Here is a 27866-nt window from a genome sequence, read left to right on the forward strand (position 1 = left end):
ATCAGGAGTCACAGGAGAAAGAGAGTACTGCCAATTAAACCAAAAAAAAGCCTAACTTAAGTTTCCTTAAAAAATCTTCAGAAATGTGCATCTTATAACGTATTTTGGTGGTGAATTAAAATGTGCATTGTTTTATACATCCACGCTCAACACCTCTATATGCCCGAAACATTTGCCAAGAAAATTGTCCCAAGAAATTTGACCTTGGAAAGCCATTTAAGCATTTCAAACCCAATGAGTCCCTGATTGTGAACAATAAAAGTTCAGTGCATTGGTGATGCAATCACAAATATGCTTTCTAATTCATTTCAAATTCTGGTGGTGATAACTCACACAAAATAGAGCATGTTGCATATGCATGTTTCACAGAAGGGAAGTATATATTCATTAGGTGAGGAACTCCTAACCACCAACTTGTTCATAAAGAATATTTATCTAATTAGGTTGACAAAACTAAGCCTTCAATCTCAGAAAAAGTCTGGAGTAGCCAATAAGCGGTCAAAGAAAGCTCCTCTAGAGTACCTAGGAGAGGAAGCCAAAGAGGGAATCTGATAGCATCAATAAACAGTTAAATGGCATTATTCTTCATCGACACATCTAAATGTTACGAAATTGAGCTGGGATTACAACAAGCAGAACCAGCTTTTCAATCTGCTCTTTGAAAGCCTTCTTCTAGAGTTCGGAAACCAAATCCACACGCTCTGAAGTCCGAACAATGAAAAGTCATAGGAAACATATCTAAACAATTATTTGAATAAAAATGGGTTAACAACTAGATAAGCAACAGCCATTTTTTTTTCATGAATGGTGATACCGTACAACTTAGAGATCAAGCTATTTAGCAATTTCTCCTTCCATCTGATATGGTCAAATACGAATTCTTGCAATCATATAATATTCACAAACATAACGTAACAAAAAATAAGAGAATTTTCATATATTTAAGCAAAAAAAAAAGGAAGAGTGTTGTCTGCCTAGTTAGAACTTAATGTATCAGTTGCCTGCAGTCATAGGCTAAAGTAGACTCAGTTAACTCTACAGTCCAAACTGAACATACAAAGTACGCCTATCTCACCACTAAACTGAAATTTTAATTGCCAAGACAAACTGATAAAAAATTAGGAGAAAAAGGCATGGTGGATGTTGATGCAGCTCCATAGATAACAAAACAAGTGACTCAAAATAAATAAGGCAATTTTAGAATAGAAAGGTGCCAAATGATGGAATCGGCAATGAAAATATTTGGGAAAAGACATACCACCATCATTGTGAGGTTTTTCATTTCCATTAGCATCAGTTGCTTTAAAACAAAGTTTAACCAAAGCAGCTTCAACCTGTAATAAGAAGACGATGATATCACAAACAACCAAAAGCAATGAGATACGGTATAGTACCCAATTTGATTTTTAAATTAAAGTCTGCAGCAACACCCACACTTCCACTCCACTGGCGATGAATATAAATGATATCAGCAATTGCACATTCTAAAACAAATTTTCCATTTCCATTGACATCCGAACACTCAATCTTAATGCAATCTGTGAAGAAGGTTAACCGAGAGTCTCCACACAGCATGTTCTTATATATAACATAATCAGGGAAAACTATGACAGCCATGTTGTCATCCACCTGCAAGCCACAAAAAAAGAGTATTAATTAAGTATATTGAATGATGATAACAAATAAAACAAGCAGGAACATGCAGAACTAAAAAGGTTTAAAGAAAACGATAAGAACAGCAACCAGAACAAATGACCAATACAATTAAAATAGAGGAATGAAAATTTAAAAACATAATAAGAAAAAGTAACCATAAAGTATCCTGCTGATGGTAATTTACATTACAAATTAAAGCATACACCATTAAGAAATAGCAAGTTATCCAAAAACTAGGCAAGAGCTCTCAAATGTCCAGCATGTCAGCAACCACAAACTTGAGCCAATACTACCTGACCTTCCACGACACATCCGTATGCTTAATTAACTAGAATGCCTTAAATACCATATAACAAAACATCAACTCTAGTTTCTCGCAATAAGCATTCAATATTCACATTTCAATTGATGCAGCTTGTTACGCATAGATTTAAGTGGGGGATGTATAAGAGAACTTAAAATAACAAAAACATAACCTTCAGGCTGATCATCAACCAAAAAAAGCTGCAGGTCTAATGACCAGAAAAATCACTCCATCTCATCCAGTTATGTTTTGTTTCTGCGTCATTTTGCCAATTGCAACTCTATGTCATCAACTGCATCAGAGCCAGATATACCTAATGAGTGGGCTATTGTACCACGAGTCGCACAGACCCTTGTTTGGACTGAATGCATCAACATTGACAAAGTGAATTACACGATTTAGAATTGCACCATTTTACAAAGGGGATCTACTATTTCCTCTAGTGGAACCCCTTCCTGTGATATAAAATTTAAGATGCACGCCTAGGTTTGAAAACTATTATTTCCACTTTGCATCCATTACAGAAACTCATTCTTACTCCTATCACAGCTTCGTCTGTATAACGTTTAACTTGGAAAAAAAAACTATAATTAAAATTTTTTACTCACTTGATCTTGGATCGAGATATTGAAAAAATCACTGAAAAAACCATAAAATATATCACCATTCATTTTATACAGGCAATTTTGTTGTTCCCACTCTCCAGAAATTGAAGGATGGCCACTTCCCTATTCCAACACTTGGAACTTTCTGCTCTTGCTCTGTGTAACTGTAAGTTCATGCCAAAGAGTTATCATTCTCCTTTTCTTTCCCCTTCGGCTGATAAAACCATGGATTGATGAACACAATGCTTTAATGACCATAGTTGGCAATGAGTTCCATTAGAGACTGAGGATGGGTTCCATCAATTTAAGTTTAGCATCTTAACTTAAAGTCTAGGTATACCTATCTCTGATAAATATCAACCAACTACTCTCTCTGATGTTGCAGATAATTATGTTTTGGTGGGTTGAAAAACCCATGGATTACATCAGGTGGATCCAGATGAGTATCATCACTTGAGTTTACACCATGGATTGGATCCAGATGAGTATCATCACTTGAGTTTACACCATGGATTTATCAATCCATGGGTCAAAGAGTGTTGGATGGAAGTCTAGACAATGAAAAGTCTCCAAAGGTTGCTTAGGATTTTGTGGAAATACGGTGGTATATAGTAATTTCCCTAGGTTGTAAGTAGGCAAAATGCAGTTTTATTGAAACTTGCTTGTACAAAGAGATATTTCCCAATATTTATAGGTTGGATGATTTGTAGCATTTGTTGTGAATTTTACATACAAAAATTTGGAATTTGTGCCTCGACAATCACAGAAATGAACAAATGAGGCAGAGCTCCACCACCTTGTGGAAATCAATAGCTCACAGCAAGAAAAAAAATACATATACAAATTGAATGAAAACATTGAAATTGTCCCTTGAAATGGGATGGAAAATTTTTCATCAACTGATAAAAAAAGTGTATCCTTTATAATCCATATTTATTATATCAAATCAAATAAAGTGACTGGGGAAGTGACGCAAAGCGTCATAAACCACATAGTATATGCATTTGAAAATTAATGTCAAAAACAACTCTCTAACTCCAAAAACAATATAGTATATGCACTTAGACATTAATATCAAAAACAATTCTCTAACTCCAAAACTAAGGGGCATAGGGATGGGCAGGGAATATTCTAAGTTATGAAAAGAACAAAATTAATTATTCATGTCCCGGATACTCTTTTAGGATAAAAGGAAAGAACATCAAATCAAGGTTCTTCGTCTTGGTACTAGACCCCGTACTGGTGCCACACTAGCCCAGTGTCGGTACAGTACGGTATGATTTTTTTGGCGTACCGAGTATCGGTACGCAATCCGTACCGAGAATCTGTACCGAACCGGTACGGTACGTATCCGTATCCATACCGCCCGGTTCGGACTAGTACGGCATACCTTGCATCAAATATATTAACATTAATCTTGCTTTGTAAAGGTTCACCAGTGTAATACCCCAGAAATATGGTCATGAAAAAAAAATCTTACCGTATCTGCACATGCACTGTAACAATTATCTGAGACTCGGTGTTCTAAGTAACCTGAAATTACACAGTAAGCAGTCACGAAACAGGTATTAAGCAATAACAACAGAAGTCCTGTGAGTAAAAAATGACCTTCACTCTCGACATCAGAATGTGTTGCTGATGGAGAATCAGATGCCGACACCCAGCTACCTTCATCATCTGAAATCACATCAACTGTTGTTCCCTGACAGCATTTCAATATGAGAACCTAATAAGAATTAAAAGGACAGAGTAGCACAAAAGATTCAGGTCCAATGAAATCAGTAAGAATATGGAATACATCGGATGAAGACTCTGAGAATTGTTTGTCGCCTACAGAAGGTACTACAAGACCAGAAGTTCTAATTATAAGAGGATCCGTTCCTGTAAGAATCTCAGGTTCGTTTTCATCTGTGAGTATATGACCATTGTCTTCATAACTTGTTGAGGATGCAATAAATTCATCGAACTCAATTTTCTCATCAGAAGCAGCCAGATTTTTTTGTGGTGTATCTATGATACATGACTCCCGGGCATTATCTCTTTCACACAAATCCATATAAGCACTGGTCACATCTGTTCGCCTTAAATTCAAGCTTGAGTGGACTGCAACAAAGAGATAAAAACATAAAATGAGAAAATAACAACAGTAAATGTACTAATAAATCATCATAGAACAGAATTTCACTATTCGCTCCAAGTGTTCATCATAGAACAACAATACTAATAAACAAGGAAAGATATAACACAGTGCATCATCAAATAAAAGTGAAAAGATTGAGATTAAAGTAAAATAAATAATTTACAGAAAATATATTTCTATGTGCATGAAAGGTTAAGCATTCATAAAAGATCCAAGATTCTCTAACTAGAAGTCCATCATTTTGAAACCCCTAAATATTTTACTAAAGATGGCATTCAAATACCCCTTGTAAGTAAGTATTCATTCTCAACACGTATATAGCAAATGAGGTTGGTAAATGATTGACAAATGATGACCTCTGGTAGCAGAATATTTGATCAGCAGAGATTGCTAATCTTCGAGATGATGAGTGTTATATGTATCATAATTAAACATCAAAACTAAAAAAATCATAGGCACCTGTGACAGAATTTTGCTAAGGGAGTATCCTCCATTCCCGAAACCCACTCTAAGAAGGTTCAGAGGTTTGTAAAGGATCCACTATTGAGTGTTGCAACACCAATAAGAACACATTCTACTTCATGATAAAAATTGCAGATTTATCCAATTATTAAATGCGAACTGGCCATTAAACAAAACTAAAAGCGCAAAAACAGCGACAAAGAATCCTCATACAATATAGATGGAGTTGATTACAAAACATGGACAAAGGAAAAGGTTCAAGCAGGGTCTGTTGTGCAGGAACCGGGGCCCAGACCAGTTGCCCGATGGCACGGAACGGTATGGTTCCAGGGTCTGCTGTGCCGGATCCTAAGGCCGGACCGGTTGCCCGGCAGCGCAGAATGGTACGCCCCCAAACCGTTCCATGCCAGCCCCGTACTGACATAACAGAGGAGGCGGGGGAGAGGACGAACGGGAGAGAAAAAAAGAGAGAGAGAAGGGGGAAAGAGGGAGGGAGACAGAGGGCCGGCAGAGGCCAGCGACCCGGGCGGAGGCGAAGGAGAGCTCCGTGGCCAGGTCCCCTGTTTCGTCCGAAACAGACGCTTGCCGACTTCACTTAAAAATCGCGAAATAAAAAAAAAGGGCTGGACCCCTATTTCAAACGAAAGAGAGGACCCGGTCGCAAAGCCCCCCTCCGCGCAGCTCGCCTCCAACTCCCTCTCTCTTCCTTCCTCTCCCTCTCCCTCCCTCCCCAGCTCATTCTCTCTTTTCCTCTTTTTTCTTCTCCTTCTCCCCCTCCGGCAACAGGTTTCGTTTTCATTGCCGGAACCGTCCCGGTCCGCCGCCGAGACAGCTCGGTACGACCCAAACCGCCCAGTTCGGGATGGTTCCGCCGACTTTGGGTTCTAGCATACATGCGAACAAGACTTTTATAAATTGTAGATAACAAGATCCTTTTGCCAGGAACTCATACAAGCGAGAACTCAGCTGATTGAAGCTTGGAAACTCTAGAATAAAGCCTAGGACCAAGCCCAAGATGATTGATCTCCACTGGCTGTGGTGATAAAGTCCAAAAAGGGGGTTTCTAAGGATTTGGTCATGGAAGCAAAGGAACATAAAATCTTTACTATATGTCATGGAATGTTGTACTGCCTCGAACCACACGATTAAGGGCATACCAAATCATACCAAGGGTGAACCAACACGGTTTGGCACCTCGGTTCAAGAAACCCGGCAAAACAAGAGCGAAGAAAAGGGAAAAAGAGAGGGAGGGAGGGAGGGAGAGGCGAGGAAGGGAGGGCGAAAGAGGGAGAGGGTGGAAGGGGGGAGAGAGAGAGAGAGAGAAGCCGAGAGATGATTCTTGGATAAAATCTTTCTACCTCAATAATCTTCTAGTGGAAGCAGTTTTGTTAAGAGATCATATCGGGCTGTAACAGCTTCGGCCACAAATGATATTTGATTTTACGTTTTTATGAAGAGGTAAGATGATTCTTGGATGAGATTTTGCTGATTCGTGAAGCAAAAATCAGCCATTTCTAATGGCAACTAATCTTGGATGGTCTGCTTTTGCATCCAACTGATTGCAGTCATTTTGATTTAGGTGCAGATTAAATGGTGAATTTGAGCCTCCTCTTCCTCTTCCCTTCTTCGCTTTTCCAAATCCATGCTGGAGTGTTAAAATAATGTCGGTAGCTGATCATAATTGGTTTCCTTTTATGGATTAAACTTTGGTTGATAAAAAGCTTGCAGGTCATAGGTCAAGATTAGATCTTTCTATCAAACATCTTGTTTTGCGACTAGGTCGGAGTGTGTGTTCTGGTGGATATAAGCATAATCCTGTATAAACTACGGTATAAGTTCGATACAAGTCCACAACTTTTATCGGTGTGGAATTTTTTTCCCTTTTAAGGTCCATGTGGTAGTGAACTACCACAATCTAAGATGTAACCTATGAAATGAATTGTCGTGGATTATTCCATATTGAGTTTTGAATCATTGGAAAGAGGTATCATTTCTAATTCTCTTATATCATTTCTATTAATTCTCATTATAAAGCAAATATGCACTTTTATAGTTTTAGATGACTGTGAAGAATCATTATTGTCTATGTTAATCAAGTTAACTGGTTTAGTGGTTAATACTAATTTATGTAAACAGGTTATATAGATTATACAAGTTATATAGGTTAATAGGTTATACAGGGTAATCGATATGACCTGTTTATTAAATAGGTTAAATAGTTCGAATCAGATTACCTGCTTACTAAATATAACAGGCTCAGGTTTGGGACTTCCGACCTGACCCGACACAATTGCCACCTCTATTTGGATGGCATACCAAGTATCCTTGATGGTTAGAAGAGGTTAGCATGGGAGAGTAAAGAATTTCTCTAAACTGATTCCAAATATCTGAGGATAGTGGAAAGCATCTCAGGGAAGGAATCTTGTATCTTTTGGGGATTATATGATCTACAAGCTCCCCAACATATCAAGTTTTCTCTTCCATCGCTACCCAATTTATTTTGTGTCAGTCTTGCCTCTCTTAAACATCCAATGTGTGGAGAACTTGTCCTAAAATAGCCTATCTGGGCATTTAAACAAACCCTTAAAGGATGTATAATCTAAGATTGAAGCAAGTTGCATTTGCAATGCAAGTCACTATATGACAGATCATCTTACTTTTATTTTCCTAGTCTCTACAACATTGAGTTCATATACATCCTTACTCTTGGCCATAAACCTTCAATCCATGATTAGGGGTGACAACAGTCACATCAACTTAATTTTGATTTGGTCAATATTCTAGCACTATTGCTATAAGCTCAAATTGAATCCCCCTCTTAACTATCGGTGAGTCAATTTGATAGTGTCATCTCTTACAACATGCCTAACCCAAAATAAAACACATGTCAAGAACAAAATAATCCTTTACTAATCTCCTCAAACCGGTGTTTTAAAACCCGAATGAAACAGGGTGAAGCTGCCAGCCTGCCACTTGCTAGCTATTTTCAATCTTGTCATTATAGGTAGTTACAAGATGTTGCCTATAGTTTAGAGTTACCACTAGAGGTTTCTTTTCGAACCATAGCACGTTTTAAAAGATGCTATGAGACAAACAAAAGTGAAGATCCCACAATAATGGTCATCAACATAAAACACCATAAAACATCTTGCCTTCAATTTCCAGCCCAATGTTACATCTTTATTCTCAATTCCCGTCAGCAACAAGAAAAGCCACAGCCATCGAACGGTAGCAGTCAAAGATGGATCTATGTTAGGGTGGTGAAAAAGATTGGGTGCAAAGGTCATGGTGGCTAGACATGGTGAAAAAAGTGGGGCAATAATGGTTGGTTCAAGCGATAAGGTGGGCCGGAAGGGCTGAAAAAAATGAGGTTATTAATTGATGGCTATGGAAGATATGCAATAGGCAAAAGAGTTGTCAATTCAGGATAAAGGATAGATTGACGATGGATGAGCAGCCAAAAATTAAGGCCACTTTTGCAAGTCATGCAAACTAGCAACAAATGGAGTAGGAGAGAACTACCCAAGCTAGCAGCAAAAGGGGGCGGATTGTTTCTAGCATTATTTGGGTGGGAGATAGCAAGGTTGGAAAGGAAAAAAGAGGGAAAGAGGGGGGAATTAAGGCAACATCTTACATAGTAATTTAATAGAGGAAGTCTAAAAGAGAATGGAATCAAAAAGTGCATCCTTATGGGTCATGACATCGATAGAATTTTTTTTAACCTATAAAGGGCAGGCTATTACAAGGACTAGAGAATCCTTCGAACATGATCCATAAGGATCCTTTTTCCTTTTTTAATATTGAATAGCTTATTATGATATTATTCAAAAGTCTCACAAGTTACTATAAGATACTCCTCTATCCAACCAAACGCTCATTTGGTCTTTGTAATTTCATGGTAAATATTGAAGTGGATAATGTTGATCAAGAAAAGTTTAAGTGTAAACAACAGGAAATTGTGAGCTGGCCAATAAAACAGTAGCTTGGCTCCTCCAAATGGAAGAATCTTAGGTTTGAAACCAGGGAGCTGTTTCCCAAGTGTTTGGACATGGATAATTCCACTAGATGGATCTTCCCTCCATCCCCTCCAAAAATAAAAAAGAACAAGTTTTAAAAGGATATGGAACAAAATCTTTATGACCGATGTTCTAATGTTTTGACTCACTAGAGAGAATCTCATATAGCTGATAACTATATTTGGTATTTATAATATTCATTCCAAACATGTGGTGGAATAGTAAGGATCACTCAAAACAGGCCTAATTTCCATCTCATCTAAACATGCTCCCAAGGTCCATACAATGAACATCATCATGTCTCCCCTGCACAGGCCACTTGCACAAGCATGCATTTCCTACAAACTGGAAAGCCAAAATACTAGTGACCCATAAATAGATTTCAAAAAGGCCTAAACATCTAGCAAACCAATTCTTTTGAGGATGTAGCAGGGGCCAAATCTCACAGAAGGATCAATATATCCAATTCTTTTGGATAAAATCCATATTTTCCATAAGACGATATTCTACTAGCTAGCCAACCGAACGCCTAAATCTCAGAGATGATCGACTTCACTGTACCATGTGCCATCGTAAATTTTGAATTTGTGATGGTATAATTAACAGATGCACTGTTTAGCAGATAGCAGAGAGTTTGGCAGGTTGACCCAGAGGATTTTACCAGCATGCTAGAAATGCCACTTTAAACGAAGAGACATAAATTCCCCTTTTTTACTACAATTCATCCTTCGAATCACAGAAACCCAGAACATCTATGTGTTTCAGATTCGCAAAACGATTCAGCAACGAAATTAAGCAAAAGAATCAACTGATTAAGCAAGTCCAAATTAGTTTCAGGTTTCGAGTGGGAAAGGGCTTACATGCCTCAAGGAACTGATACTTGGTTTCTGCTTCCTTCAACTTGGACTGGATCCTCGCCGAGAACTTTCCGGACTCCGCCTCCACGGCCTCCTCCTCTTCGTTAAAATCGTAGACCGCGAGATCTTTCTGCGAGGAACACCTCACCGCAGGCAAAAAGTCAGCTGATTCGAACCCGGAAACCCTAGTTTCGGGCCCCGGACGACCGATCTCCCCTCGGCGATGGTGGAGAAGGAATCCAAACTAGGTATTTGGCCGAGAACAAGAAGGATAAAGGGAAGAAGAGAGAGGAAAGGGATCGCCTTCTAGTACATCGATTTGAGAAGAAGAAAAAGGAGCGAGAATTAATAAGGGAGGGAAGGACAGATCGAGAGCAGGGGGCAGACTTGGGAAAAGCATTAACCCGATTTTATCCCATGTCTACGATTATCCCGGGATAAAGGACCAAGAATATCACATTTTGCGGGTCGGGATAGTTATGCCCGATACAGTTGGGTCAAACCGGGTATAACCGGGGTCCATAGTTCCTGGATTAGATTTGGAACCGCGATTCTTTGCTTGTCCCAATTTAATTTTTTTAAATCCAAAAATGCCCCTCCTTGATTATTTAAATAATATGCTATATTTACTGCTATGTTATAAAATCTTGACTTCTCATCTTCATCTCTAGATGAATATTCATCTGAATTCATCCATAATTATTCAACTTCTCATAACCCTCCAATTTCATCATTAATGATAAATTAATGTATTTATGGCCTTTGATCTTTCTCCTTTGGCCAATAAATAGATGATATGTAGTCTTGGGAAAGAGAAAAGCAAGAAATAATAAAAGAGCCATTTATATCTCATACTCTCTTGTGTTTTCTTTCTCTTTATTTTCTATTGCTTTATGACCTTTTACTTATAGTTTTATACCACGTTATCAGCACGAGACTCTAACCAAATAAGGGTCTTCACTTATTTGTGGTAATATATTTTTCTTTCCTTTTATTTCATAATGTCAAATCTCACCAAGCTTGAATTTGTAGCTCTTAACATATCTGGCAAAAATTATTTGTCATGAACTCTTGATGCCGAGATCCATTTGGACGCAATGAATCATGGAGAAACTATAAAAGAAGAAAATAATGCATCCCTGCAGGATCGTGCCAAAGCATGATAAGTGCTTAATAATCTATAATTTAGTTATCTTTTCATAGCACTTATCAATGTTTTTAAACTGATAAATATATATTTTACCATAAAATTAAATAAACATTGAAATGAATTTAAAATATGGTAAGAGGTAAATAATTCTTTTCTCAAAACAGACTCTAAACTTGTCTCTCTCCTGGTTATAATCTTTTATGAAAACATATAAGGAGGAGATTGTGTTGACCCGGTTTAGTAACCTGATGGGATTGTAATCAAGCTAAGGGTATAATTAAATGGGTTTTGGTCCTGATTCGATCGAAAGTTATAATTAATTATGTATGGGGCAAAGGTTTGATTAACCCTTTTTATTAGGTCACGGTCCGGTTTTTAGTCTTGTCTGGTCGAGTTCGATCTGAAGCAGCTTAGCAAGATTAAATGACAATGGGCTCAAGGACAAGTCAACCATCATGACCCACCTCAAACCCAAAGTCAATTCCCAACCAATTCGTTATCTGCCTTCATATAAAATTTATAATAATAATAACTAAAAATTCACGATTCACTGTTTATATAAACAGTGTCCCGTTAAAACACTGTTCATATGAACAGTGTTATAAAAAAAATAAATTAAAATGCCGAGAACACTGTTCATGTGAACAGTGTTAGAGAAAAAATAAATAATACATAATAAATAAATAAATAACAATAAAAAAATAATAAAAAAGGCTTGGCCACTGTTCATCTTCTTCCCCCCCTCCCCCGCAGTGCATCCGGGCCGTTCCCATTCTTCCCGTCGATTCCGCCTCGTCCTCCGCCTGTGACGCAGCCCGCAGCCGAGATCCAACTCCGCCATCAAGCCGCGTCGAAATCCCGGCGTCTCCCCGTTGATCCCGCGGCCACCCACCGTCCGCAGCGTCCTCCCGACGATCCCGCGACCAAATCCGCCGGCGACCAGTCCTCCGCGATTCCAGCCGGCCGCAATCAGCCGCGTGCCCACCGTACCCGTGCGGTCGACTCTTCCCAGCAGCGGAAATCCGGCCTCTCCGCCATCACCGACCAGATCCCGCGGCCCCTCTTCCTCCTCTCCCGCGATCTGCATCCCGGCACCACGCCCCGGAATCAGCCGCCGTGATTCCTTCTTTCCTATCTCCGCGTACGCCGGACGGCTATAAAAGGAGGAGGGTGGCCATCGGTGAAAGGGGGGGAGAGAGCTCGGTTTGAAGAACAGGGGAACCCCTGTTTCGGTGAAGGAAAGGAAGAAGAAAACCGAGCGGGAGAGATAAAAAAATTATAAAAAAAAGGAGAAAGGAGGGGGGAAAGAGAAGAGTTTGTGATATTTTGGGAAGAATGAGAGGTGCTCAATTTCATTTGAAGATGGGAGGTCGTCCGGAAGCCATGCTCGGAGGGCAATTGTAGTTCTTACTTTTTTATTATTTTGGAGCTTGTTTAAATTCTTATTTCCAATGAAATATTTCTTCATGATATTTAAATTTTGAGCATGCTAGTTACTAATCATGTTTGCTAAAGTAGTCTAAGATGATCCATGCCTAGGAAGATGAAGTGTGCTGCATCCTAGATTAGCATACTTAGGTAGACACTTCATGCTACACCGAAGATGGATCTTCCTAACACTATGTATGCTTTTATTTTAAAAGGCTTGTAGCCAAAATTGCATGCCTCTCCAAAAGATAAAAATTAAGAACACAATCCTTGATGCAATGCTATGTGGTGGATTCCAAATCCTAGATCTATTTACTTTGATAAAATTTCAATTTGTACTCATAGATTAATTTAGTTAAATCAAAGCAATGATCTTCCTTCGCCACCATTTCCATGAAAGCTTGAAAGCCGAATATCTTACAGTGAAAGATCCATATGTCCTTTGGACAAATTTGAAAGAAAGATATGATCATCAGAAATATACGATCCCACCTACGACTGCAGGATTTTAAAACTGTAAGCGAGTATAATTCCGCAGTATTCAGAATTGCGTCTCAGTTAAAATTATGCGGAGAAAAAAATTACTGAACAGGATATATTAGAAAAACATATTCTACTTTTCATGCCTCGAATGTGCTCCTGCAGCAGCAGTATCGAAAGCGGGGTTTTAAAAGATATTCTGAGCTGATATCATGCCTACTTGTTGCTGAGCAAAATAATGAACTTCTGATGAAAAATCATCAATCATGACCAACTGGTTCAGATCCATTTTCTGAAGTGAATGCTGCATCATCTGTTCATCATAGACATGACCATGGTCATAGTCAGGGACATGGCCGTGGACGTAGTCGTGGCCGTGGTAATGGTCGTGGTCGTAATAACCATTGGTATCGCAGAGGCCACCATGGCATAAATTTTAAGAAATCAGCAAACAAGGAGGAGAAACCACAGAACTCCTCTAAAAATAAAGAAAGTGATTGCTATCGATGTGGCATGAAAGGACATTAGTCACGTACCGGCCGTACGACCAAACACTTTGTTGACCTTTACTCCATCATGTGGACCATTTCGATATTTTATGGTATTAATAGATGCCTCAATATGTTGGTCACACGTTAGTCTATTATCCACCCATAATGTGGCATTTGCGAGACTCCTTGCACAAATAATCCGGTTAAGAGCTCAATTCCCGAATTATACAATCAAGAAAATTTGTCTTGATAATGCAGGAGAGTTTACATCCCAAGTTTTTAATGATTATTGCATGTCAATTGGGATTATTGTTGAGCATCCTGTGGCCCACATGCATACACAAAATGGTCTGGCAGAATCTCTGATTAAACGCCTGCAGCTAATTGCTAGACCATTACTTATGCGAACAAAGTTGCCTAGTTCTGTTTGGGAACATGCTATATTATATGCTGCAGCACTAATTCGAACTAGGCCAACTGCTCATCATAAATACTCCCTATTACAGCTTGTTTCTCGCAAAGAACCAGATATATCCCATCTAAGAATCTTTGGTTGTGCAGTATACGTTCCAATTGCCCGACCACATCGCACAAAGATGGGTCCACAAAGGAGACTAGGAATTTATATTGGATTCGAATCTCCATCAATTATTAAATATCTTGAACTATTGACTATCTTTTTACAGCACATTTTGCTGATTGTCAATTTGATGAAACAATATTCCCCAGATTAGGAGGAGAAAAACAAAAGCTGGAAAAATAGGAACTCTTATGGAATGCATGATCAATATCTCATTTTGATCCTCGTACAAAGCAGTCTGAACTGGAAGTTCAGAAAATTATTCATTTGCAAAAGGTTGCAAATCAATTACCAGATGCATTCACTGATGCTAAGAAAGTGACCAAGTCACATATACCAACTGTAAATGCTCCTGCTCGAATTGAAGTTCCAAAGGAACAAACTACGAACACATTAGCAAATGAGTCTCTTGCACGCCAGAAGCGTGGTAGACCTCTTGGTTCCAAAGATAAAAATCCAACAAAGAGATGGGAGCAAAATAAACAAGTTAGCACTACTTTAGTTCTTGATCCTCCTGAAGAGGCTATGGCACAAAAGCCAGTACTAGACATAACTAAAGAAACAACTCCAGAAGAGTGTCAGGCGCCTGAAAATGATGAAAGAATTGCAAATATTGAGAATGAAGAAATCTCAATAAGTTATATCACTACAGGAAAAAGATGGAACCGAAATAAAATTGTGGTTGATGAAATATTTGCATATGCAGTAGCTACTGATTTAATAAAAGAAAACGAGGATCTTGAACCGAAGTCCATTCAAGAATATCGACATAGAAATGATTGGCCAAAATGGAAAGACGCAATCCAAGCCGAATTAAATTTGCTTGCAAAGCGAAATGTATTTGGACCTGTAGTCCAAACGCCTGAAAATGTACAACATGTTGGCTACAAGTGGGTGTTTGTACAGAAAAAGAATGAGAATAATGAGGTTGTCAGATACAAAGCACGACTTGTAGCACAAGATTTCTCACAGATACCTGGAATTGATTATGTGGAGACATATTCTCCTATAATGGATGCAACTACATTTAGGTTTTTAATTAGTTTAGCATTTTCTGAAGGACTTCATATGCATCTTATCGATGTGGTCACAGCTTATTTATATGGATCACTTGATAATAATATTTATATGAAAGTCCCTGAAGGACTTAAAATGTCTGAAGCATGTAGTTCAAAATCTCGAAAAATGTATTCAATCAAGTTAAAAAAATCTTTGTATGGATTAAAGCAATCTAGACGAATGTGGTATAATCGTCTTAGTACATACCTCCTGAAGGAAGGATATGTTAACAAAGCTATTAGCCCATGTGTTTTTATAAAGAAATCAAAATCTGGGTTTGTTATTATTGCAGTGTATGTTGATGATCTCAATATCATCGGGACTCCTGAAGAGCTTGCAGAAGCAGTTATATACTTAAATAGAGAATTTGAGATGAAAGATCTTGGAAAGACAAAATTTTGTCTCGGCCTGCAGATCGAGCATTTATCAGATGGAATATTTGTTCATCAATCTAATTACACAGAAAAGGTGTTAAAATATTTTTATATGGATAAAGCTCATTCCTTGAGTGCCCTAATAGTTGTTCGATCCTGTGATAGAAAAAAGGACCCTTTTCATCCTCGAGAAGATAACGAAGAGATTCTTGGCCCTGAAGTGCCGTATCTCTGTGCAATTGGTGCACTAATGTATCTTGCTAACTATACGCGACCGGACATAGCTTTTTCTGTTATTTTATTAGCAAGATATAGTTCGGCACCAACACGGAGACATTGGAATGGTGTTAAACACATATTTCGTTATCTTCGAGGAACAATTGATTTGGGATTATTATATTCAAAGCAACCAAAACCGGAACTGGTTGGATATGCAGATGCTGGATATTTGTCTGACCCACATAAAGGGCGATCACAAACAGGATATTTATTCACATATGGTGGTACTGCTATATCTTGGCGATCTATAAAGCAAACTATCACTACCACTCCTTCCAATCATGCCGAGATACTTGCGCTTCATGAAGCAAGTCGAGAATGTGTGTGGTTGAGATCTTTGCTTCAACATATCTATGAAGAATGTAATTTTCCAACGATCAGCGAGAAGTCAACAATAATATACGAGGATAATACTGCATGTATTGCTCAAATAGAAAAAGGATATATTAAAGGTGATAGAACCAAGCACATCTCACCAAAATTCTTTTTCACACATGAACTCCAGAAGAAAGGTGAAATAGATGTTTGGCAGATTCGCTCAAGTGAAAATCTAGCAGACTTATTCACCAAAGCATTGCCTGCAACAACATTTAAGAAACTAGTACAGAAGATTGGTATGTGTCAACTTAGAGCCATTTATTGACATGCTCACATGAGGAGGAGGCTTATACGCGTTGTACTCTTTTTTCCTTTGCCTAGATTTTGTCCCATTGGGTTTTCCTAGCAAGGTTTTTAATGAAACAGTCTGAGAAGCATATAATGAGAATATTGTACTCTTTTTCCTTCACTAGGATTTTTGTCCCACAGGGTTTTTTCCTAGTAAGGTTTTAATGATGCATATTCTTAGGAGATGAATATCCAAGGAGGAGTGTTATAAAATCTTGACTTTTCATCTTCATCTCTAGATGGATATTCATCAGAATTCATCCATGACTATTCAACTTCTCATAACCCTCCAATTTCATCATTAATGATGAATTAATGTATTTATGGCCTTTAATCTTATAGCCTTTGATCTTTTTCCTTTGGCCTATAAATGGATGATATGTAGTCTTGTATCAGAAGAAGAAAAGCAAGAAAGAATAAAAGAGCCATTTATATCTCATGCTCTCTTGTGTTTTCTTTCTCTTTATTTTCTATTGCTTTATTACCTTTTACTTATAGTTTTATACCATACTAATAATAATTGTTGTGGTATTATGATGGTACAATATTTTTGTAATAAAATACAATATAACATCATATAAAATCAAAATAATATTGTTTAGATAATAATATTAATAAAAATATTATGTATCAGTATTGTGTTATATTGATATTATAACATATACAGGAATATATATTATTATTACAGTATAATATAGTATCATGTTTCTTATATAAAGTAATAAATTATCATCAATAATAAATTATGTTATTCTTATATAATATAATTTTTCTAGTATAGTATAATGATAATAGTATATAATTTTATAGTGATATAAAAATATATCAATTGTTATATCATTATATTAATTAGTTGTAATGTACGTTAAAATCATATAAATAGCCATAACTATAGTATGAAATGATTATTTATTATAGTGCAATCTTATATCAAATTGCTTATTATACTATCTTAATTCTTTAATATATTTAGTACAACAATCTTATATCAAATTGCTTATTATACTATCTTAATTCTTTAAAATAATTTGGTATTATTGCTAATTACTAAACAGCCCAAGAATAAAGAAAATTGCTAAGGTGGACAATTAAGACTACCAAAAAAAATATTTTTACTGTTGGATAGAATATCAAAACTAAAATAATAACTTTTTGGCTAAAAATAAGTTTTGAATGATCTTGCCTTATAAAAGAGCTAGCTATACATACCTTAAAAGAATAGAATATTATCGTTTAAAAAATCCCATTCATTTCCAAATTGATCCTAAAGAGTTGACATTTCAAGAGTTAATTATGGTACCTAGTAAGAACACTGTTAATTATTTCCTAAAAAGTCAATGCCTAATTTTTCCAATTATAATGTGATACTTGATATACCTATCAACATATTAGTTAACTAAAGAATGTGAATTATGAAAGCATCAATACATGATTATAAATGAGAGTGCAATCGGTGATTAACTCATTTATTTCAAGCTAGAAGTCCTAGTTCATACTTTGCTTGTTCTTTTGGTGAGAGGGAAAAAAAATCTTAAATCCTAAACCCATACTCAGCTTGTATATTGATTAAGCCAATATTGAACCAAAATTTTGGTTCTAACTTGAGCTGCTCATAATTTATTTTTTTGGTAGCCCTACCTAAAATTATAGCAAAGTTGAATCATATAATTGGCAAATAAATAAATACATAAATCTTGTCTTTTCATTTAACTCGCTTTGTCTCCCCGCTGGTAAAGGACGGTCTTGTTATTCCAACTACAACTATCAAAATTGATCAGACATACTACTGTGGAACTTGAATGATTTTTAATAATGGATATGATGTTAATGCGGCATATAATGCTTATACTTTAAATAAGGACTTTAGTATTAGAAAGGGTAGGAAGTTTATAATGAATTGACACACTTTTTTATGTTCGTGTGAAGGATATGCACCATATGTTCCCCCTCATGAATGATGGAAAGGTTGAAAGAGTAGAAATTAAGTGAAGATGCAATGCTTGCGTTAAATTTAAAATTAAGGCCAATATTCGGAATGTAATTGAGCATATTTCTAAGCACAATCATGAATTTGTTAAAGATCATTAGAAAAATTCAGTAAGGATCAAGCGAAGGATAACATATTTCTAAAGCATACTTATTAGAAAAGGTCGGGGAGATTCAAAATGTTGGCTTTACTCCGTGTGATGCTCAAAAATTTTTACAATCCGAGAGTTAATTAGTGTAGGAGATGTATAGACCCTTATGAATCATTTTAGTTCCATGCAAGTATAAGATTTGATGTTCTTTTATACAGTGCACGAGATGATACAAACCAACTCATTAATTTCTTTGGAGATGGTACCTCAAAAATAGATTATGAATGTTTTGGAGATGTCATGATGCTATCGCATGAGCAAATACAATGTGATTTGTGCTCCATTTTTTGGAATCCATAATCACTGAAAAAATATGTTCTATGGTTATGCATTCTTGTTTGATGAAACTATATCATCATGATTGTTTGCATCTTTTTTGGAGGTAATATGGAACAAGGTTTCTCCCAATATAAAATGTCATTTGTGTGAGTGGCATTGCAAAAATGGTGCTAAAATATTGGCCATCTTTGTGGAAAACTTGGATTTAAATGTTTGCAGTAGAGCTTTTAAAAGTAAAGCTGTTGAAAGTATAGCTTTCTGAAGTAGAGCTTTTATAAAAAGTTGTTTGTTATTTCGTAACCATATTTAACTGCTTTTGGTCCCAAAGATTTTTGGTTGCTGTATCCAATTATTCACTCGACCCTACTCATGAAAAAATTCCTCAAGAGAATGAATGAATTATTCCTAAAAAAGAAAATCAAAAATCATTAATATAATAATAAAAAAATGCCTCTCATCGAAAGTTGACTACTACTGAAATACTGAAACTGAAAGTCTACGCGCAACGAGATTAACTCGGAAGGACGAACTCAGAAAACTTCCGACGAGGAACTAATAGAGTGGCTGGGAAAAAGCTTCCAAAAAAGTATTGTGGCACTTTAACATATATTTGGTAACAAACTGAAAAAGTACTTTTGTATGACAAAATTATCATAAAGGACATTACATAGTATTATACAACAAAGCATAATAAAATATAGCATATATTAATACATAAATATATGATATAGTATAATATTACTATAATGTAATATAATATTATTATAATATAATGATATAGCATTATATACTATAGCATAATAATTTAATATAATATTAAATTATTTAACATAACATATCAATGTATTATAATATAATGTAATATAACATTATATTTATAGTATAATACAATAATAAAGATACAAAATATTATAATTATTAGCATACATTAATTTCTCATAATATAACATAATATTAAATTATTTAACATAACATATTAATGTATTATGATATAATGTAATATAATATTATATTTATAGTATAATACAATAATAAAAGTATAAAATATTATAATTATTAGCATAAATTAATTTTCCATAATATAATATAATATTAAATTATTTAACATAACATATTAATGTATTATGATATAATGTAATATTATATTATATTTATAGTATAATACAATAATAAAGGTATAAAGTATTATAATTATTAGCATAAATTAATTTTTCATAATATAATATAATATTAAATTATTTAACATAACATATTAATGTATTATGATATAATGTAATATAATATTATATTTATAGTATAACAAAATAATAAAGGTATAAAAATATTATAATTATAAAAAAAGGTGTAAATTAATTTTTAGGTCTAATCTATGACTAGGGAGTCAAGAATACCTTTTCTTGCACGGAAGGGAGTCTGATCCACGGCTAGAGTTCCTCGTTAGGGCTCCAGCAAATTTTTAAGTTTATAAAGGGACAAAGTATGTAATTGTTATATTTTATTATGAGTATTTTGGTCAAAAAAATAGCCTTCCGATAAAGCTCAAAATAGCTTTTTCGAAAAGTTCCAAAATGGAGCTTTTTCCAAAAAGCTGTTATTAGCTTTCTAGAAAAGCTAAAATAGCTTTCCGAACTTTTTACCAAGCATCATTTTTCATCCAAAAGTACTTTTGGAGGCCAAAAATTGCTTTTTGGTCCTCCAAAAGCTCCCCAAATGGGACCTAAGTATTTCCAAACTCTTGCATGGTTGTGAGCCTATGCAAGAGTTTGATCAAACTTGGAAAAAAAATAGTGAAAGAACCGAATATATGGGAGAATAAATGGCTTAATAAATTATATGAACTTGGGGCAAGTGATGTCCAACAATTAGTACTAATACTTTTTCTGCTAACATTACATCAACATATAGAAGTGAAAAGTATAAATAGTGTTTTCCGTAATATAGCGTTATCCACCATATGACAACCAAGCAATGAAATGTCATGTAAGTAATGAATAGCATTTTTTTTTTTGTGTGTGTACTTATTTTTTACTGATTTGATTTTATGGATAGGTTCATATTTGCAAGTTTCACATGCTATGCGTCCAACATTTAATCAATTTGGTCGACAATGGTGATTAGCTTTCAAAATCATGTTTGTTTTGAATAGTTGATTTCATTATTCGAGTCTATATCTATATTAATAATATTTCATGTATTCATGCAGTTTCTACCATTTTCTAGCATGACAACAAGAAATATGAATAGATTATTCCCTTTAACTAATCAGGTATGGCATATAGATGCTTTAATTATTAAAAAAAATATATATATAGACAAGTTGATCAAATTACTTCCAAATAACTCTAAATGCATATCTATGGAATCCTAACATATCATTTACAAATTACTGAGTCAGGTATTAAATAATTTTTTCATCTTTCTTGAAACCAAGTTGTGTTTAAATTTATTATTGAGTAATCCTTCTAATTTTTTCAGGGATCCTCTAATACTGTTACAGGGTTCGGCAATGTCCGGTATGAACCTAACAACTAACTCAGGTACCTATATTTTTACAATAAATTTTTTGAACTAATTTACAATCACATTTTCATCGATTTTATCTATGCTTTAAGGCTACTAATGTTTTGTGACTTGGCCTCAGGCTGCTAAATGGGGGACTTGCCCTCCCTGTAGAGCCAAAGATAAAAATCTAGTGCATATGTTCTATATATGCCCATTGCAACAAAAATTTTGGAAGCAATAATGAAGACGACATTTGTTGTCAACTGTGGCTTAATCTCTAGGATTCTTTAAATTGAAATACATAGAAATTTCCAATATTTGAATGTAGAAAACAAAATATTCAAGACTCCGCAATTAGATTGACTCTGAATCTACCCTACTGCATGACGTCAAGGAGCATTTTTTCCCAGATTTCTTTGCACGATTAAGCAGCAGTGGATGGTAAGATGAACAAAAGCATAGCCACCATTACAGCGGCCATATTGACAAAGATGGCTTGCAATGTCGAAAGGCATCTCTATAATTATTAAAACTTTCTTTACTGATTTACAGGCTTTTACACATATTCATCATGATTGGCTTTCTGTTACTAGAGTAAGGATGGTGCATCCCACATAACAGTAGTACATACTCAAATTCCCTCATTTAAAGATCACTGTGGTTTCTTTATTGGCTCTGCAAACTTGTAGCAATTAAAAAGTAATTGGGTTTAAAATTTGTGTTGAATAAGAGTGTTTTCATTATGACTTTGGGACCCAAAATGGCAGGACTCATATTGCATCAACTTACCAAAATTTTCAGAGCCTTGAGCTCACACCTGGTATCCCTGCTAAGAACAAGCCAGCATCCCATGCGACTATGTGAGATGATTCACACGTTTGTACATAACTATAGAAAGGAATTCAACATATGTTATGGTAAAACAAATGCTACAAGCAAAACTAGGGAGAACTCTGGACATGAAAAAAAAAGTAAATGGCACCCACATGATCTTCAAATTTATTCCGAGATTGAAGAACAATCACAAATTAATTGACCGGAACAAAATACAATTATGGCATTCCCAAATATGGGAGATCTGACTGGGCATTATAAAGTGGTTGATAGAGTACAACATGAATGCAGGTCTTTGTTCACATGGCACATCAGAAACCTTGTCATCAGCTCAGAAATTAGAACCGAAGGCATCAGCTATGAATGTGAAAATAATACGTGCACCCTTCGGCCCACATTGGTCCTCAAATAGGCAGAAATGAAATCATTTAGCGCTAATAATCTTGTTGGTATGAACCTCCATCCATCCAATATCATACAAAACCTAGCAGGCAACATTTTGATCCACCAAGATGACTGAGATAACTGAATAACAGGATACAGCAGGTTTAACGTGCACTACAAAATCCCTGTTGCAATGCTGGAAGTCGCATATATCTTCAATGAGTACTCTGGGATATATGTCAGACCTGCTATGTCAAAAACCAGCTCATGAAAATTTATCACTGGGATTAAATAGAAAATATATATTTAATTTCTCAATCTACCACAATCACCGGGAACTAAACAGAAACTATAAGACTATCTCATCAGAAAACAGTTTTTGTAGTTCAAAATGGCATCCAGTGGATAAATGAACATCATTCATTCATCTACTTATATACATTTTAGTCAATATAGGTCTTTTAAAATTCAAAATTCCAATATATATTAAAATTCAAACCAGGTTCTTTCTTAAAGTAAGTGCAGCAACAATGAAGTTCAGTTAATTGCTTTTAAATGTATAAAAAACCTCATGCTGGACTGGTATACCAAGACAATCTTGACCCAGTCAAACTGTAGTACTTAACTGAAAAGGATATATAATATCTACACAGAAAATACATAGACATCATGAATAATTATTTATATCATATATCAAATGAACTTATCAGACAAAACTAGATTCAACTTTCCATTATATCCAAGTATGCTCAACTGTGTTTTGAAGTGCAGAAGTGATTCATTCTGGTGCACCTCAGATTATAATTAGATGCATGTCCACTTGGTGCTAAGTCAGTTTTATTTGAAAAACATGCTCTACCAAATATGTAACCAACCACTAAGAAAACCTCCAAATAGCACCTGAAATTTTTTAATATGAAACAAAAATTCCCCATTTTCAAATGTGTAGAGTTTCTTAAATGATAGCAGTGAAACAGACAAGGGAGTTTCTTTGAGTATACATAAACAAAAACATGAAGCATAATAAAAGTGAATAATTACACATTATAAAGTTTCCAACGGAATATGTCAGGAAAAGTTAGTCGTTCCGAAAATAGAGAACTATCAGTTTTGGCAAGCAAAGCAACTTGTTCGCAGAAACATCCACTGTACATAAAACATCGCATATCTATCATGATATTTGACACTTCAGGAAAAATGAGAGCACCCACAACTTGAGGATAATTTCCAAACTTTCTTATTTGTTTGGTCAGTATGATTTACATCCAGTTTCAAGCCAAATAACTCAAGTAAAAAAAAAAAGATTAGAAAAAAGAAAACCTTCAGGGATAAGAGAGATGAAATACTACGGTATAGAAAATATTGGGTGTTTGGGACACTGTTGATTTGGTATATTAACTGATACAGTGATATGTTGAATAACATGAAGCATTAAGGGCCTTTTTGGATGCCAGAACATCTTATTAGTCCACTAAGAGCTTCTGACAGGGACTTATGTTCTAAAGATATATGGATGGAGGTGACACCCAGAAATTGGAGAAGCCGAGCAACAACTAATCCCAATTTTTAAGAGAGAAGCTAAATCACCTCGAAAAAGGGATTAAATATGCCTAAAAATAAGGGATTATCTGTTGCTGACCGCTGCTTTCTGCCATGAGCTCTTGATGAGACATTCGTTTCATATGTAGTTTTAAAAGAAAAGAACATGCCTATAAGATCTTATTTCTCTGATAAGATCTTCCAGCATCCAAACAGACCTGGAATACTTGCAAAAGCATAGTGATGCCCAAGAATAAAGTAAATATACAAAAACGAGAAATGAACCTGCAAGCCACAATGTCAAGGGTGATTGTGATATGATAAGCATTTGACCAACAATTTAAAATTGAGATTGAGTTGGAAATTTAGTTAAGTTGTATGCCACGTGCAACTTATTAAAGAATATTAAGCAAAATATGTTACATTGGATGATTTTGAATGAAGTAGAAAGATTCAACTTACAGTGAACTTTGTACGCATGAGTTGCCACGAGAACAAACCATGGTGGCAGGTACAGAATAAGATGGAAACAGAATGGACAGATCAACAGACTTCACAGACACAAAAAAGGGAAGAAAGGTGAGGATGATGGGTATTTCCACAACTATATACATCATAACCAACTAACCAAAAGTCAATCTCTTCTCCCTTTTACTTTTTTTTTTCTCGTATGTTTCTTTTTTTTATCATTTCTTGCCATTAAGTTAAAAAAATAGAAGTCATTGCAACTCCTGTTAAGATGGAAATAGTACATAAAGACACAGAGACCAAGCGAAGGAAGAAAAGTGGAGGTGGGGTGGGGTGGGGTGGGGTGGGGTGGGGAGATGATTATTTCCCCTATTATATACATCATAGCCAACTGCTCAAAACGAAAAAAATATTTTCTTCACTTGGTTCGTGTTCACCTGTTTGTGATTCCCCTTCATGAAGTCAATATCTTCTTCCCTTTTTCCTTTTTTGTGTTTGTCCTTTTTATTATTTCTTGACATTAACTTAAGAAAATAGACAGCATTAATCTCCTAATAAGACAGAGATAGTATGGGCAGATCAACAAACACTCATAGAGATTAAAAAAAGAAAAGAAAAGGAAAAAAATGTGGGGTTGGAGGGTGGACAGAAGGGATTATCACATATAACCATATACATCATAACCAACCATTCAAAAAAAAAATATTCTTTACATGCTTCTTGTGAACCTACATGAGGTTCCCCTCTATTAAGCCAATCTCTTCTTCCTCTTTTCTCTCTTCATCTTTCTTTTTTTTAATCATTTCTTGATATTAATTTATAAAAATAGGCAACATTGTATCACTTAATATGTCCTTAGGATTCTGGATCACTAACTTGAACATGTTGGGCATTCATTCAAATTCACAAAAGATATATAAATTTTTAATTCCAATGAAGATTATGTGAGAACACCAAAAATTCTGAAAAAGAGTTGGGGAAAAAATGAATTTTCAAAATTATGCAGAGCAATACCTTTCTCCTTGACAGCTATTTGAAGTGTATCAAGTGTAACTATCCCATCAGTTAATGGAAGTAACTCAAGCTTGACTGTAGCGTTCGAATGTGCAGGAACACATCTAGTTGATCATGGAGAATAAAGATCTCAGTTATTTATCCAAGAGCTATATATTTACTAGTTTTGGGTATAGAACAATTTGAATATTTTATTACCCTAGAGGCACTGTGCTCTGCAACCATAGATGTGTACAGCCTGAGTCATTACTTGAAATCACATGAGACATTGAATCAGTCCAGTGCTCAAGGGAGCTTGATCTTATTCCACCACTATCACTCACTTTTTGAGATTCTGTTGAGGCAGGCATTGAACTCAGCCTATGCGTCCTGATTCCAAGTTTATCCCCACCCATCCTTCCCATATACTCATGAAAACTAATAAAAGGGTCCATTGGGGCTTTTGGTGAAGAGTTCAAGGATAAAACTGTAGGTGAAGAAGTAGATGATTCTGGAGCAAGAACAGTTAGTGTAAGATCTTCAGATGTTAAATTAGTAGCTTTTAGAGTTAACACCTGAAAAAAATCACAAGAGATTACATTCATTAGAGAACACATTCATATGTCCTGTAATTATATGTTTCTCCATATTGCTAATGGACCAACACTCAGAAAATGCAGGAGAAACCTGAACAGGAAGGTGGGGTGCTTTTGCATTTGCTCTAATAGTTTGTTGATATGATTCTGGTGCTACAGTGATCATGAGATCTCTTGCAATGCGGGGTCGCCAATCTGTCAGCTGCTTGAAAAATAGTTTTGATTCTATTGCAAAAGAAATTACAGGTTAGAAGTCAAACTAATAGCATAAATGCTTATAGAAAGCAATTGATTTCCAACAGTATAAAGATATTACCAGTATAGTTGCAGCGACATGATACTAGAATTGCATACTGATCTGCACTTCTTGATATCATATGCACATTTGGCACCATGGTACCCATCTTTGAATGTGGTTGCATAGAGTTTGTCTCACCATTGCCCCTAAAATCTCTGTTCAGTGTAGTTGCTGGTTTGAGAATGAAAGAATGTTCCTCGCCCCTCCTGCACAGGTACATACTCATGAGAACAAGCATAGATGCAAAACTAGTAAATTTTCTGAGGTGTGGGTGACAATTTAAGGGATGCTTACACAAATTGTCTTCATTAATGTCTGATACAAGTGACTGTACTTAAAATGAAATTATAAATATATCTTCCAAGAAAATAATATTGTAAATTTCCAATTTGATAAAATATTGGATTTACCAAGTATGACTTTTATATGCATAGCTTATGTCTAAATTTTCCAAGCAGCATTCACGATATCCACATCTACATGCATCATATTAGCTCCAGAGGTATATGGCTAAATAGCATTACAAAAAGGCACGTGAATAAAAAATATAATACATAAGTCACTAATCTGGTATCCAAGATTTGAGTGGCAGTTCTTCTAGGTATATGTAATTGGTAGATTACAAGATTTAGTTAACCAACTTCTTAATAAAATCCAGCAAGTGAAAATCATTCAGTACGCAATGAGCTTTTAATGCACATGCCCTGCATTCAAATCTAGATATCCAAATTCTTGGTATATCCAGCAAGTTCTATAAATATTTCACTTATCTAAGCTATAGTTCTTTTTGTTTCCTATATTTAGATTATATTATGCATTTCATCATTATCAATTAATTGTGTGTATGTATTAGCACATAGGGTTCCCCAGAATCTTTTTATGCTTCATGCCAGCATCGGATACTGAAACACATCTTCAAGTCAATACAGAGTTATAAATGGGTGGGCTATTGCGTTCCTTGCCCTTCCAAAAAAAGGATCAATGCAGAGTTGCCACTCAAGGTAGCAATAAACTTAGATTCTGTATGAGTTTGTCAAATGTACATACATACGTACATATTTATGTATAAAAATAAAAGCAGGAATACCACACTGGATAACAGCAAGAGTATCGAACACCAACCTGAGGGCAAGATTGGGTAAGCTATGACCATTTCCTGTCTCAGTACATGCAACTGGTAGGGATACAGATGGACCTTCTTTTGAAGCCTCCTCAAAGACAACAGTTATTGCATCCAAAAAAATAATAGAATCTGGTATATGGGCTGGCATCACATTCTGCATAACAA

General features: G+C 35.6%; 2 protein-coding genes across 9 annotated transcripts in view; both read right to left on the reverse strand.

The window, feature by feature from the left end:
- Positions 1–10432, reverse strand: part of LOC120112442 (probable ubiquitin-like-specific protease 2B) — a 35933-nt gene extending 25501 nt beyond the window's left edge. For 2 of the 7 annotated variants that reach the window (XM_039131889.1, XM_039131888.1), the window contains exons 1-6: positions 10044–10425; positions 4364–4668; positions 4174–4267; positions 4046–4098; positions 1435–1629; positions 1259–1334 (exon numbers count right to left, since the gene is read on the reverse strand). In XM_039131889.1, the coding sequence (XP_038987817.1) occupies positions 1259–1334; positions 1435–1629; positions 4046–4098; positions 4174–4267; positions 4364–4621 (676 nt within the window). In that variant the 5' untranslated portion in view covers positions 4622–4668; positions 10044–10425. Of the gene's footprint in view, positions 1–1258; positions 1335–1434; positions 1630–4045; positions 4099–4173; positions 4268–4363; positions 4669–10043 lie in introns of all 7 variants that reach the window. The other 5 variants (XM_039131887.1, XM_039131886.1, XM_039131885.1 and 2 more) reach the window with 5 other exon arrangements.
- An 11900-nt stretch (positions 10433–22332) lies between these two features.
- Positions 22333–27866, reverse strand: part of LOC103718451 — a 31787-nt gene continuing 26253 nt past the window's right edge. For both annotated transcript variants that reach the window (XM_008807282.4, XM_017845552.2), the window contains 6 exons: positions 27701–27855; positions 26597–26784; positions 26372–26505; positions 25904–26259; positions 25706–25809; positions 22333–22929 (listed from right to left, as the gene is read on the reverse strand). In XM_008807282.4, the coding sequence (XP_008805504.2) occupies positions 22859–22929; positions 25706–25809; positions 25904–26259; positions 26372–26505; positions 26597–26784; positions 27701–27855 (1008 nt within the window). In that variant the 3' untranslated portion in view covers positions 22333–22858. The remainder of the gene's footprint in view (positions 22930–25705; positions 25810–25903; positions 26260–26371; positions 26506–26596; positions 26785–27700; positions 27856–27866) is intronic.

The sequence above is a fragment of the Phoenix dactylifera genome, chromosome 11, assembly GCF_009389715.1.
Source record: "Phoenix dactylifera cultivar Barhee BC4 chromosome 11, palm_55x_up_171113_PBpolish2nd_filt_p, whole genome shotgun sequence".
NCBI lineage: Eukaryota > Viridiplantae > Streptophyta > Magnoliopsida > Arecales > Arecaceae > Phoenix > Phoenix dactylifera.